This window comes from Mya arenaria, chromosome 1 (genome assembly GCF_026914265.1).
Source record: "Mya arenaria isolate MELC-2E11 chromosome 1, ASM2691426v1".
In the NCBI taxonomy this organism is placed as follows: Eukaryota; Metazoa; Mollusca; class Bivalvia; order Myida; family Myidae; genus Mya; species Mya arenaria.
Genome location: NC_069122.1, coordinates 41,600,369 through 41,615,188, shown reverse-complemented (window position 1 = coordinate 41,615,188; position 14,820 = coordinate 41,600,369). Strand labels below are relative to the sequence as shown.

Genomic DNA, 14,820 nt, shown 5'->3' with positions numbered 1-14,820 from the left:
AAACTGCGATCGGATCTTTTGTATGTAGTATTATATCACTAGTTTCCACACTATAATGGAAAAAATTGTCTCGTTCCCACACAAAAAAAGTTTTCAAAACGTTCAATCTGTGAGAGTGCAGTTTTAAATACTGGTCATGCTTTTGTATGTCCATATCTTCTTGGTCTCTCCTCCAAAAAAGGGAAGGTGTTATCAATGGAATGTCAGCGCGTGATATCGTCCTGTCCATTTCATATTCCCTTAGAAGATAGTGATGGAACGTGGGTCACATGTTAATCCCATCAAGGCAAATATGCAGACCGCCATTGCGAAACTCCATCTTGAAAAATGTAAATTAAGTGAGTTGAGTTGAGTTGAGTAGTGTGTCCTCGCCCATTTAAAGAGTTCACTGAAATTTTGTAAAAACAAATTGTCGCCTATTCATCCAAGGTTTGTATTACTAGTAAGCAGACTTGGGTTCAGGGCCAAGTAAAAGAATTTAGTGTTGTATTGTTTCATTCTGTATCTTGCACAATCGATAGAGTTTAAATGACAGTGTACTCGCCTAGGTGTTGTTGGAACCACAGAGTCACATTTGCGACATTGCATTTAGTGCCTGCTGCATATTACTTTCACCTTCTGAAAGCTAATGATGAAATGTCGGTCTATACTCGTCAAGTTGACGCTTAATCATGAATGTTGGAACCTCGTCCGGTCACGGTCAGCGTGCATCTTGCCCCATAGTAATCTCAATTCATTTTATCACATTAAAGCAAAATTTATCAAAATCGTATGTGTTTATACTTTTTAAAATCACAGGTTCTTATAGAATGTGTCCTTAAATTTTCGAATTTAAAAAAGAGCTTCTGACAATTGTAATATTTTGCAATACAGAACAAATGTGTCAAAAACCAGTCCGTAGTCGCCATAGTTACACTGAATGTTGTTTATTTTTTATGAATATGGGTTCGTAAACACAATAACAATTATTTCTATATTCTAGTATCTCTAGGTTTTTGGAGGATTTTTTTATGATCTACTATGTACAAAAATACATACATAATGCATACATAACATAGTTTGTTAAATACATATGTGGTTTTGGGGACAGGATTGCTTTAATACAATGATTAATCATTTATAATCATAACTTAGCTCATGTGAATGAAATCATCTTGTTTTATCAGTGACCAGTTATGATACCGTCTCATTTCACATGTATATTCACATTATCTACTGATATAGGAATTACATTAGTGACTTAAACATGGATGACAAAGGTATGTTGTTTCTTTTATGCAGTTATAACATTTATTTTTGTTATAATATTACGTTAAACTCCCGCATACATACATAAGATTATACCTGTCAGAATAATTATGGAGTGATGTAAATGTATGTTAATAAAAGGGACCCGATCATGTTTTTTAAAATGCACTTTTTAATTACGAAAAAAATTGTGGCAAATAATAAGATGTGTTAAAACTAAAATTTCAAAATCTGGAACCCTTCAACAAATGTTGATATTTGCTTTAATGACCACAATTTTCAATACCGTTACTAACAGTTTTCAGTGACATTATCATGTTTTGTTATCAATGTATTATCGAATTGTAAAAATATCCAGAACAGCTGTTAAAGTCTTGGTGACATATCTATTAATTGATGAGTCGTACAAAGTTAATGTCTACCCAGTGATGATTCCTACAAAGAATATATCTATCCAGTGACGAGTCGTACAAAGTAAATGTATATCCAGGGATGAGTCGTACAAAGTAAACTATCCAGTAATGAGTCGTACAAAGGAAATATCTATCCAATGATGAGTCGTATAAAGGAAATGTCTCTCCAATGATGAGTCGTTCAAAGGAAATGTATATCCAATGATGAGTCGTACAAGGGAAATATCTATCCAATGATGAGTCATACAAAGGAAATGTCTCTCCAATGATGAGTCGTACAATGGAAATGTATATCCAGGGATGAGTCGTACAAAGGAAATATCTATCCAATGATGAGCCGTACAAAGGAAATGTCTCTCCAATGGTGAATCGTACAAAGGAAATGTATATCCAATGATAGGTCGTACAAAGGAAATGTCTATCCAGTGACTAGTCGTACAAAGGAAATATCTATCAAGTGATGAGTCGTACAAAGGAAATATCTATCCAGTGATGAGTCGTACAAAGAAAATATCTATCCAGTGATGAGTCGTACAAAGTAAATTTATATCCAGTGATGAGTCGTACAAAGGAAATATCTATCCAGTGATGAGTCGTACAAAGGAAATGTCTATCCAGTGATGAGTCGTACAAAGTAAATTTATATCCAGTGATGAGTCGTACAAAGGAAATATATATCCAGTGATGAGTCGTACAAAGGAAATATCTATCCAGTGATGAGTCGTACAGAGGAAATATCTATCCAGTGAGGAGTCGTACAAAGTAAATGTATATCCAGTGACGAGTCGTACAAAGAAAATGTCTATCCAGGGGTGAGTCTTACAAAGAAAATGTCTATCCAGGGGTGAGTCGTACAAAGTAAATGTCTATCCAGGGATGAGTGGTACAAAGTAAATGTCTATTCAGGGATGAGTGGTACAAAGTAAATGTCTATCCAGTGATGAGTGGTACACATGAAATGTAGATCCAGTGATAAGTCGTACATAGGTAAAATCTATCCAGTGACGAGTCGTACAAAAGAAATGTTTATCCAGTGACGAGTCGAACAAAGGAAATATATATCCAGTGACGAGTCGAACAAAGGAAATATATATCCAGTGACGAGTCGAAAAAAGGAAATATCTATCCAGTGATGAGTCGTACAAAGGAAATGAATATCAAAAAATGTCTATCCAGTGACGAGTCGTACAATGGAAATGTCTATCAACTGATAAGTCGTCAAAAGAAATACATATCCAGTGCATGCAGTGATGAGTCGCACAAAGGAAATGTCTATCCAGTAATGTTTGTTTTGGCGTCAGCTGATGTTAATGTAATCTGTAAAAATACTAATAACACTTACTTAAAACGCATTTTAAGAGATGCGTTCACAAATATCTATGGAAGCGTATACAGTACCAACATGATGATTTGATCATGTAGTCTATGAAAGTGTATATACGTTTTGATGCATTGACCATATACGCTATGGAAGCGTATATCCTATATCCTGAGGAAGTGACCATGGTGTCTCTATGAAAGCGTTTATATTCTGTACTGGTTATTTAATCATAAAGGCTTGCCAACTTGACGAGATATACCACCACATGATGTCAAAATTATGTTAACTTGAACACTAATTAACTGGATATAATGTTTACAAAACCTTTGTCGACAAATCACGTTAACAACGTACGCTGTGAACTTCACAATAAGACACTCAACCTGGCATGTTCAAATAGCTTTGTAGATGCATATAAGACGTCATATAGGAGATATACTAAATATACCCCATCTGATGAAGGGCAATGATCTTCGAACTGTAGAATGTTCGATAATTCATGAAATCAACAAGACAACATCCTCACATCATAAATATATATGAATGACACTGGTTACCATGGTACTGCTTTCTATGAAATAAATGTAGAAAACAAACATGGCGGCTGCTTCAATAAAGACTTTTAGTCGCGACTTTGATTATCTTAAATCTGTATTAACGTCACAAATGGCAATACAAGATATCTTTTTGAAACGGGACCCTGCATGTCCATAGCGGGCTTGCTAAGATACACGAACATCATTTTTTGTCAATTTACCTACTATGTATTCTGGTTTTCAGGAGAAGCCCCGCCACCCTACAGCCCGCCGACTTCCGGTAACTACGGCCTGCAGAACCCGGCCGCCAACGCGAGCTATCCAGGTCAAACTAACTATGGCTATGACCAGCCCCAGGGACACTACAACGGCTCTCCCCAAGGGCAGTATGCTGGCTACGCCCACGGATCGCAGGGACAGTTTGTAAACAGCAGTTCAATGTCAAATAGCAATGTTGTGGTGAGTGTAATAATTAGGGATTTTATTGATGATTCGCATACATTGTCTTTCAGACTCATATCTTAATAATAGGAAATTATATACTGATGAAAGCTCATTTCCTTACCTCATACAGGTGGCACAGGTAGGAGGGGGCCCGATTTACCAGACCTCGCCCCAGGACTATACGACCCAGGCTTGGATCGCCTGTCTTTGCTGCTTCTGGCCAACTGGACTCCTAGCTATCATGAAGGCGTCTGAGGTATGTTTTTCGACATAGGTATTCTCGGATAGTGGACTTTTTGAAGTTTAAGTGTGGGCATATGCGTAAGTAAGTGTGGACTTGTAAGGGTATTTGAGTGTCGACGAAGGTATCGTTAAGTGTGGGCCTAAGGGTAATTCATTGTTGGAAAATGTATGGTTACGTTTGGGCCTAAGGGTAATTCATTGTCGACAAATGTATGGTTAAGTGTGGGCCTAAGGGTATTTGAGTGTCGACGGGGGGATGGTTAAGTGTGGGCCTAAGGGTATTTGAGTGTCGACGAAGGTATGGCGAAGTGTGGGCCTAAGGGTATTTGAGTGTCGACGAAGGTATGGTGAAGTGTGGGCCTAAGGGTATTTAAGTGTCGACAAATGTATGGTGAAGTGTGGGCCTAAGGGTATTTGAGTGTCGACGAAGGGATGGTTAAATGTGGGCCTAAGGGTATTTGAGTGTCGACGAAGGGATGGTTAAGTGTGGGCCTAAGGGTATTTGAGTGTCGACGAAGGTATGGTGAAGTGTGGGCCTAAGGGTATTTGAGTGTCGACGAAGGTATGGTGAAGTGTGGGCCTAAGGGTATTTGAGTGTCGACTAAGGTTTGGTGAAGTGTGGGCCTAAGGGTATTTGAGTGTCGACGAAGGTATGGTGAAGCGTGGGCCTAACGATATTTAATGTCGCCGAAGCTATGGTTAAGTGTAGGCCTAACGATATTTAAGTGTCGCCGAAGGTATAGTTAAGTGTGGACCTAAGGGTATTAGAGTGTCGACGAGGGTATGATGAAGTGTGGGCTTAAGGGTATTTGAGTGTCGACGAAGGTATGGATAAGTGTGGACCTAAGGGTATTCAAGTGTCGACAAAAGTATGGTTAAGTGTGGGCCTTAGGGTATTTAAGTGTTGACGAATGTATGGTTAAGTGTGTGCCTTAGGGTATTTGAGAGTCGACTAAGGTATGGTTAAGTGTGGGCCTAATGGTATTCATGTGTTGACAAAGGTATGGTTACGTGTGGGCCTAAGGATATTCATGTGTCGACGAAGGTATGGTTAAGTGTGGGCCTAAGGGTATTCATGTGTTGACGAAGGTATGGTTAAGTGTGGGCCTAAGGGTATTCATGTCTTGACAAAGGTATGGTTACGTGTGGTCCTAAGGGTGATCATGTGTTGACAAAGGTACGGTTACGTGTGGGCCTTAGGGTATTCAAGTGTTGACGAAGTTTGGTTAAGGTTGGGTCTAAAGGTAATTGAGTGTCGACGAAGGTATGATTAAGTGTGGGCCTAAGGGTATTTGAGTGTCGACGAAGGTATGATTAAGTGTGGGCCTAAGGGTATTCAACTGTTGACGAAGCTATGGTTAAGTGTGGGCCTTAAGGTATTCAAGTGTTGACGAAGGTATGGTTAAGGGTGGGCCTAAGGGTATTTGAGTGTTGACGAAGGTATGGTTAAGTGTTGGCCTTGGGGATTTTGAGTGTCGACGAAGGTATGGTTAAGTGTGGGCCTAAGGGTATTCAAGTGTTGACGAAGGTATGGTTAAGTGTGGGCCTTAGGGTATTCAAGTGTTGACGAAGGTATGGTTAAGTGTGGGCCTTAGGGTATCTGAGTGTCGACGAAGGTATGGTTAAGTGTGGGCCTAAGGGTATTTGAGTGTCGACGAAGGTATGATTAAGTGTGGGCCTAAGGGTATTCAACTGTTGACGAAGCTATGGTTAAGTGTGGGCCTTAAGGTATTCAAGTGTTGACGAAGGTATGGTTAAGGGTGGGCCTAAGGGTATTTGAGTGTTGACGAAGGTATGGTTAAGTGTTGGCCTTGGGGATTTTGAGTGTCGACGAAGGTATGGTTAAGTGTGGGCCTAAGGGTATTCAAGTGTTGACGAAGGTATGGTTAAGTGTTGGCCTTAGGGTATTCAAGTGTTGACGAAGGTATGGTTAAGTGTGGGCCTTAGGGTATCTGAGTGTCGACGAAGGTATGGTTAAGTGTGGGCCTTGGGGGTTTCAAGTGTTGACGAAGGTATGGTTAAGTGTGGGCCTTAGGGTATTTTTGTGTTGACGAATGTATGATTAAGTGTGGGCCTTAAGGTATTCAAGTGTAGACGAAGGTATGGTTAAGGGTGGGCCTAAGGGTATTTGAGTGTCGACGAAGGTATGATTAAGTGTGGGCCTAAGGGTATTCAAGTGTTGACGAAGGTATGGTTAAGTGTGGGCCTAATGGTATTCATGTGTTGACAAAGGTATGGCTACGTGTGGGCCTAAGGGTGTTCATGTGTTGACAAAGGTACGGTTACGTGTGGGCCTAAGGATATTCATGTGTTGACGAAGGTATGGTTAAGTGTGGGCCTAAGGGTATTCATGTGTTGACGAAGGTATGGTTAAGTGTGGGCCTAAGGGTATTCATGTCTTGACAAAGGTATGGTTACGTGTGGGCCTAAGGGTGTTCATGTGTTGACAAAGGTACGGTTACGTGTGGGCCTTAGGGTATTCAAGTGTTGACGAAGGTTTGGTTAAGGTTGGGTCTAAGGGTAATTGAGTGTCGACGAAGGTATGGTTAAGTGTGGGCCTAAGGGTATTTGAGTGTCGACGAAGGTATGATTAAGTGTGGGCCTAAGGGTATTCAACTGTTGACGAAGCTATGGTTAAGTGTGGGCCTTAAGGTATTCAAGTGTTGACGAAGGTATGGTTAAGGGTGGGCCTAAGGGTATTTGAGTGTTGACGAAGGTATGGTTAAGTGTGGGCCTTAAGGTATTCAAGTGTTGACGAAGGTATGGTTAAGTGTGGGCCTTAGGGTATCTGAGTGTCGACGAAGGTATGGTTAAGTGTGGGCCTTGGGGGTTTCAAGTGTTGACGAAGGTATGGTTAAGTGTGGGCCTTAGGGTATTTTTGTGTTGACGAATGTTTGATTAAGTGTGGGCCTTAAGGTATTCAAGTGTAGACGAAGGTATGGTTAAGGGTGGGCCTAAGGGTATTTGAGTGTCGACGAAGGTATGATTAAGTGTGGGCCTAAGGGTATTCAAGTGTTGACGAAGGTATGGTTAAGTGTGGGCCTAATGGTATTCATGTGTTGACAAAGGTATGGCTACGTGTGGGCCTAAGGGTGTTCATGTGTTGACAAAGGTACGGTTACGTGTGGGCCTAAGGATATTTATGTGTTGACGAAGGTATGGTTAAGTGTGGGCCTAAGGGTATTCATGTGTTGACGAAGGTATGGTTAAGTGTGGGCCTAAGGGTATTCATGTCTTGACAAAGGTATGGTTACGTGTGGGCCTAAGGGTGTTCATGTGTTGACAAAGGTACGGTTACGTGTGGGCCTTAGGGTATTCAAGTGTTGACGAAGGTTTGGTTAAGGTTGGGTCTAAGGGTAATTGAGTGTCGACGAAGGTATGGTTAAGTGTGGGCCTAAGGGTATTTGAGTGTCGACGAAGGTATGATTAAGTGTGGGCCTAAGGGTATTCAACTGTTGACGAAGCTATGGTTAAGTGTGGGCCTTAAGGTATTCAAGTGTTGACGAAGGTATGGTTAAGGGTGGGCCTAAGGGTATTTGAGTGTTGACGAAGGTATGGTTAAGTGTTGGCCTTAGGGATTTTGAGTGTCGACGAAGGTATGGTTAAGTGTGGGTCTAAGGGTATTCAAGTGTTGACGAAGGTATGGTTAAGTGTGGGCCTTAAGGTATTCAAGTGTTGACGAAGGTATGGTTAAGTGTGGGCCTTAGGGTATCTGAGTGTCGACGAAGGTATGGTTAAGTGTGGGCCTTGGGGGTTTCAAGTGTTGACGAAGGTATGGTTAAGTGTGGGCCTAAGGGTATTCAACTGTTGACGAAGCTATGGTTAAGTGTGGGCCTTAAGGTATTCAAGTGTTGACGAAGGTATGGTTAAGGGTGGGCCTAAGGGTATTTGAGTGTTGACGAAGGTATGGTTAAGTGTTGGCCTTGGGGATTTTGAGTGTCGACGAAGGTATGGTTAAGTGTGGGCCTAAGGGTATTCAAGTGTTGACGAAGGTATGGTTAAGTGTGGGCCTTAGGGTATTCAAGTGTTGACGAAGGTATGGTTAAGTGTGGGCCTTAGGGTATCTGAGTGTCGACGAAGGTATGGTTAAGTGTGGGCCTAAGGGTATTTGAGTGTCGACGAAGGTATGATTAAGTGTGGGCCTAAGGGTATTCAACTGTTGACGAAGCTATGGTTAAGTGTGGGCCTTAAGGTATTCAAGTGTTGACGAAGGTATGGTTAAGGGTGGGCCTAAGGGTATTTGAGTGTTGACGAAGGTATGGTTAAGTGTTGGCCTTGGGGATTTTGAGTGTCGACGAAGGTATGGTTAAGTGTGGGCCTAAGGGTATTCAAGTGTTGACGAAGGTATGGTTAAGTGTGGGCCTTAGGGTATTCAAGTGTTGACGAAGGTATGGTTAAGTGTGGGCCTTAGGGTATCTGAGTGTCGACGAAGGTATGGTTAAGTGTGGGCCTTGGGGTTTTCAAGTGTTGACGAAGGTATGGTTAAGTGTGGGCCTTAGGGTATTTTTGTGTTGACGAATGTATGATTAAGTGTGGGCCTTAAGGTATTCAAGTGTAGACGAAGGTATGGTTAAGGGTGGGCCTAAGGGTATTTGAGTGTCGACGAAGGTATGATTAAGTGTGGGCCTAAGGGTATTCAAGTGTTGACGAAGGTATGGTTAAGTGTGGGCCTAATGGTATTCATGTGTTGACAAAGGTATGGCTACGTGTGGGCCTAAGGGTGTTCATGTGTTGACAAAGGTACGGTTACGTGTGGGCCTAAGGATATTCATGTGTTGACGAAGGTATGGTTAAGTGTGGGCCTAAGGGTATTCATGTGTTGACGAAGGTATGGTTAAGTGTGGGCCTAAGGGTATTCATGTCTTGACAAAGGTATGGTTACGTGTGGGCCTAAGGGTGTTCATGTGTTGACAAAGGTACGGTTACGTGTGGGCCTTAGGGTATTCAAGTGTTGACGAAGGTTTGGTTAAGGTTGGGTCTAAGGGTAATTGAGTGTCGACGAAGGTATGGTTAAGTGTGGGCCTAAGGGTATTTGAGTGTCGACGAAGGTATGATTAAGTGTGGGCCTAAGGGTATTCAACTGTTGACGAAGCTATGGTTAAGTGTGGGCCTTAAGGTATTCAAGTGTTGACGAAGGTATGGTTAAGGGTGGGCCTAAGGGTATTTGAGTGTTGACGAAGGTATGGTTAAGTGTGGGCCTTAAGGTATTCAAGTGTTGACGAAGGTATGGTTAAGTGTGGGCCTTAGGGTATCTGAGTGTCGACGAAGGTATGGTTAAGTGTGGGCCTTGGGGGTTTCAAGTGTTGACGAAGGTATGGTTAAGTGTGGGCCTAAGGGTATTCAAGTGTTGACGAAGGTATGGTTAAGTGTGGGCCTAATGGTATTCATGTGTTGACAAAGGTATGGCTACGTGTGGGCCTAATGGTGTTCATGTGTTGACAAAGGTACGGTTACGTGTGGGCCTAAGGATATTCATGTGTTGACGAAGGTATGGTTAAGTGTGGGCCTAAGGGTATTCATGTGTTGACGAAGGTATGGTTAAGTGTGGGCCTAAGGGTATTCATGTCTTGACAAAGGTATGGTTACGTGTGGGCCTAAGGGTGTTCATGTGTTGACAAAGGTACGGTTACGTGTGGGCCTTAGGGTATTCAAGTGTTGACGAAGGTTTGGTTAAGGTTGGGTCTAAGGGTAATTGAGTGTCGACGAAGGTATGGTTAAGTGTGGGCCTAAGGGTATTTGAGTGTCGACGAAGGTATGATTAAGTGTGGGCCTAAGGGTATTCAACTGTTGACGAAGCTATGGTTAAGTGTGGGCCTTAAGGTATTCAAGTGTTGACGAAGGTATGGTTAAGGGTGGGCCTAAGGGTATTTGAGTGTTGACGAAGGTATGGTTAAGTGTTGGCCTTAGGGATTTTGAGTGTCGACGAAGGTATGGTTAAGTGTGGGTCTAAGGGTATTCAAGTGTTGACGAAGGTATGGTTAAGTGTGGGCCTTAAGGTATTCAAGTGTTGACGAAGGTATGGTTAAGTGTGGGCCTTAGGGTATCTGAGTGTCGACGAAGGTATGGTTAAGTGTGGGCCTTGGGGGTTTCAAGTGTTGACGAAGGTATGGTTAAGTGTGGGCCTTAGGGTATTTTTGTGTTGACGAATGTATGATTAAGTGTGGGCCTTAAGGTATTCAAGTGTAGACGAAGGTATGGTTAAGGGTGGGCCTAAGGGTATTTGAGTGTCGACGAAGGTATGATTAAGTGTGGGCCTAAGGGTATTCAAGTGTTGACGAAGGTATGGTTAAGTGTGGGACTTAGGGTATCTGAGTGTCAACGAAGGTATGGTTATGGGTGGGCCTTAGGGTATTCATGTGTTGACAAAGGTATGGTTACGTGTGGGCCTAAGGGTGTTCATGTGTTGACAAAGGTATGGTTACGTTTGGGCCTAAGGGTATTCATGTGTTGACGAAGGTATGGTTAAGTGTTGGCCTAAGGGTATTCAAGTGTTGACGAAGGTATGGTTAAGGGTTGGCCTTGGGGTATTCAAGTGTTGACGAAGGTATGGTTAAGTTTGGGCTTTAGGGTATTTAAGTGTTGACGAAGGTATGGTTAAGTGTGGGCTTTAGGGTATCTGAGTGTCGACGAAGGTAAGGTTAAGTGTGGGACTTAAGGTATTCAAGTGTTGACGAAGGTTTGGTTAAGGGTGGGTCTAAGGGTATCTAAGTGTTGACGAAGGTATGGTTAAGTGTGGGCCTTAGGGTATTCAAGTGTTGACGAAGGTTTGGTTAAGGGTGGGTCTTATGGTAATTGAGTGTCGACGAAGGTATGGTTAAGTGTGGGCCTAAGGGTATTTGTGTGTCGACGAAGGTATGATTTGGTGTGGGCCTAAGGGTATTCAAGTGTTGACGAAGCTATGGTTAAGTGTGGGCCTTAAGGTATTCAAGTGTTGACAAAGCTATGGTTAAGTGTGGGCCTTAAGGTATTCAAGTGTTGACGAAGGTATGGTTAAGGGTGGGCCTAAGGGTATTTGAGTGTTGACGAAGGTATGGTTAGGTGTGGGCCTTAGGGATTTTGAGTGTCGACGAAGGTATGGTTAAGTGTGGGCCTAAGGGTATTCAAGTGTTGACGAAGGTATGGTTAAGTGTGGGCCTTAGGGTATTCAAGTGTTGACGAAGGTATGGTTAAGTGTGGGCCTTAGGGTATCTGAGTGCCGACGAAGGTATGGTTAAGTGTGGGCTATGGGGTTTTCAAGTGTTGACGAAGGTATGGTTAAGTGTGGGCTTTAGGGTATTTTTGTGTTGACGAAGGTATGATTAAGTGTGGGCCTTAAGGTATTCAAGTGTAGACGAAGGTATGGTTAAGGGTGGGCCTAAGGGTATTTGAGTGTCGACGATTGTATGGTTAAGTGTGGGCCTAAGAGTATTTGAGTGTCGACGAAGGTATGGTTAAGGGTGGGCCTTAGAGTATTTAAGTGTTGACGAAGGTATGGTTAAGTGTGGGCCTTAGGGTATTTAAGTGTCGACGAATGTATGGTTAAGTGTGGGCCTAAGGGTATTTGAGTGTCGACGAATGTATGGTTAAGTGTTGGCCTTAAAGGTGCCGACGGAAGTATGGTTATCAATTTAATATTTTATAATTAAGGTATGTCGCCGTTGAATCGATGTTTACTGTTATTGTTTATTGTTGTTTGAACTTTTAAGAACAAATTATTACTATTATTGTTGTTATTAATTCTTTGTAGTTATTGAAAAAAATACGTCCCAACGACTTTAAACTTTACTGAGAAATTACAAAAAAACAAACAGTGCACTATATAGTAATAACAGTTTAGGCTTAAAGGTAGTACCATTGTATTGACACTCTTTACAATAAGGTAGAAGTGTAATGAAAATTATTTCAACCTGCTATTCAATATTCATCTAATTTCCCCACATAAAAAAAACAACAAATATACTGGCCAGAACAAGTGCGCTGCTTTAAATGTGGACCTAGATAAAGTTAAGTATTGTTGAAGACATTCGATCCCAAAATATATGTGCATTTTGGATTCATGGTATCACCACGGACCATATGGTTTATAGGTCTGTAACATGCCGACATTTCCGGTAAATTGAAAGTTAGAGAGTCGACGTGTAAGGTTCGGGTTTAATGTCCAGGTGGATTAAGGTTGAAGTGGATAAATTGACAACTACAATATCTTTTCATCATATGTGTATTCCACGAGTATCACAACTGTGTGGTTCTATAATATAACTGAACATACTGAAAATAGACAATGGAATAACAATTAATACATAGTTATAATTATACATTGCATGTTAATACTTTTACTATTAAACATGTTACTTTATTATAATCTTGTACACACATAATACTAAAGTTGTAATACGTCTAGTGGCCGTAACAAGGTATAATGGTAAAATAGTATGATATGACCTAACATAAACACAATGAAAACTAACAGGTATGTGGAACCAAATGTCCTATAAATATCTCGAAACGTCTCCTATCTCACCCCATAACCGTGTTGTCAATGTACTGTTAATCTGTAAATCAACATATTATAAACATGTGCAAAATGTGCAACAAAGACAAGAAAGAGACATCACTGCTATCTTGAACTAGTATTTCACAAGAACCACGAAAATACATGAATTGCTCCGAAAATTCAAAGCATCCAATACAACTCATTGCACCAAATGCAGAATTAAACAATGAAGGGCCAATACATACCAAATATCATAATGCTAAAACTCCTAACTTTAAAAAGTACAATACAAGATGTTTCCCAAAAGCAATGTTTGAAGTGAGAACATCTCACGAAAATCTCCGTGCATGAAAACGCTAATTTCACAACATAATATTCTATCAAGGAAATAGTAAAAACGGCAAATTAGCACCGGGTTACAGGTCCGTGGTATCACACACTTGTTTGGTATCATTTTATGTGCGGAATAATATAACAAAAATAATATCTTAAAAAATAAGCCAAACAACTTAAACCTTCAAATCACTACATGCCCGATCTCAGTTAAACACGGACCTATAATATTGGTCCGTGGTTAATTTCAAGAGCACATATACAAAACGTCAAAGATTAAAAGGTTGATGTTTAATTTACTTAATATCATTCATTTAACATTCGAACGGTAATGACGCTAACAGAGGGCGAGTTGTCTTGTTAGTCAAATTCCTTAAGAAGACATATGTGAAGTTTGTCTCGTTAGCGCAGTGGTTGGCGCACTAGCTTCTTAAAGGTCTTACTTCTACTGTGTAAATTTATTTCGGTGGGTATATCGTCGGATAACGCCGATACACAACTGCGCTCAATCGTAACAACTCGGCCATCTCCGGCAAGCTTCGAGATAGACCTGTTGGATACTGGCCGAGGTGTTCCGATTGAACTGCGCTATGCTTCGTTGTCATTGAATGTAACGTAATCAAGTACCGTGGTTGCCGACGATGCGGTTGGCCTAGTTATGTGTATTAAAGTGTAAACATGTTGCTGTATTTAGAATATATATTTCTACATGTAATAACACTTGTTTATTGTAACCATTCTATGTTTTTAGTCACGAGATGCTCTGGCCCGGGGCGATTTGATTGGAGCACAGTCGGCATCGAATAGCGCCCGGCAGTTTGTCCGCATTAGCTACGTCGTCGGCATCGTCAGCGTTGTGTTTATTGTCGTCTTCGTCGGCATTTACGTTGGCGTTATCATGTCTTCATTCGACGATTACGACGACACAGACTAGACGTTCACTCAATCGGAACACCTTGGCCATTTTCCATCGAAAATAAAGAAACAAAATGGCCGATTGAACTTTTTCTCAATAGGAACACCACGGACATTCTCAGACAACGAAAACAAATGGCCGATTGAACTTCACTCTCACGACGGGAAATTGTGCCATAATTATGCTATATTTTAATTACGTAGTGATTTAACGAACACACTATAACGTTAATGACCTTTATCATTATTATGTATCATTCATTATTCGAATGGATTTTAATGGACCGTTTCGCTTGCATCGTAAAATTGTAATTTCATTTTGCTGATTTATTTTGTGTTTTAAAAATTGTGTATAAATTAGTTATGCTAATGAAGAATCTGTCTTATACATTCGTGATCTTATTTGTATGGATTTCGTATATGCCTTCCTGTGATTTAGCGAATGTACCAGTTAAATAAAACCGTATATATTTACATATCATCACTGTAACAATAAGACATAAATATTTTTCACTGCCCCTTTAAAATCAAACGTCATCGCGCACAGTGCTTGGAAAAAAATCAGTGACGTCAATGATGTCAAGTCCACAACAATTTGGTGTGCTTTCCTGAAAAAAAACAACAAAAAATAGGCCGCTAGGCCGCTAACGTCACGCCGTTTGGCAGCCAAGCCGCTAATTTCACGCCGTTAGGCAGTCAGGTCGCTGACTTCATGCCGTTTGACTGCCAGGTTGCTAGGCCGCTAACTTCATGCCGTAAGGCAGCCAAGTCACTAGACCGCTTTTTTCACGCAGTAAGAAAGCCAGGCCGCTAGGCCGCTTATTTCATGCCGTTAGGCAGCCAGGCCGCTAGGCCGCTATTTTCACGCCGTATGAAAGCCAGGCCGCAAGGCCG

General features: G+C 41.3%; 1 protein-coding gene across 1 annotated transcript; it reads left to right on the top strand.

Annotated features, from left to right (window-relative positions):
• The first annotated feature begins 1,094 nt into the window (after positions 1-1,094).
• Positions 1,095-14,328, top strand: LOC128238051 (proline-rich transmembrane protein 2-like). Its single transcript, XM_052953624.1, has 4 exons — positions 1,095-1,259; positions 3,763-3,977; positions 4,093-4,218; positions 13,763-14,328. Exons 1-4 carry the CDS (start codon positions 1,247-1,249, stop codon positions 13,943-13,945), a joined length of 537 nt encoding a protein of 178 aa, XP_052809584.1. The 5' UTR covers positions 1,095-1,246; the 3' UTR covers positions 13,946-14,328.
• The last annotated feature ends 492 nt before the right edge of the window (positions 14,329-14,820 follow it).

Bases quoted from the DNA above. Each gene is read 5' to 3' on its own strand.
- LOC128238051 (XM_052953624.1), top strand. The intron at 3,978-4,092 runs GTGAGTGTAATA...TACCTCATACAG, and splicing joins TGTCAAATAGCAATGTTGTG to GTGGCACAGGTAGGAGGGGG. The intron at 4,219-13,762 runs GTATGTTTTTCG...CTATGTTTTTAG, and splicing joins CTATCATGAAGGCGTCTGAG to TCACGAGATGCTCTGGCCCG.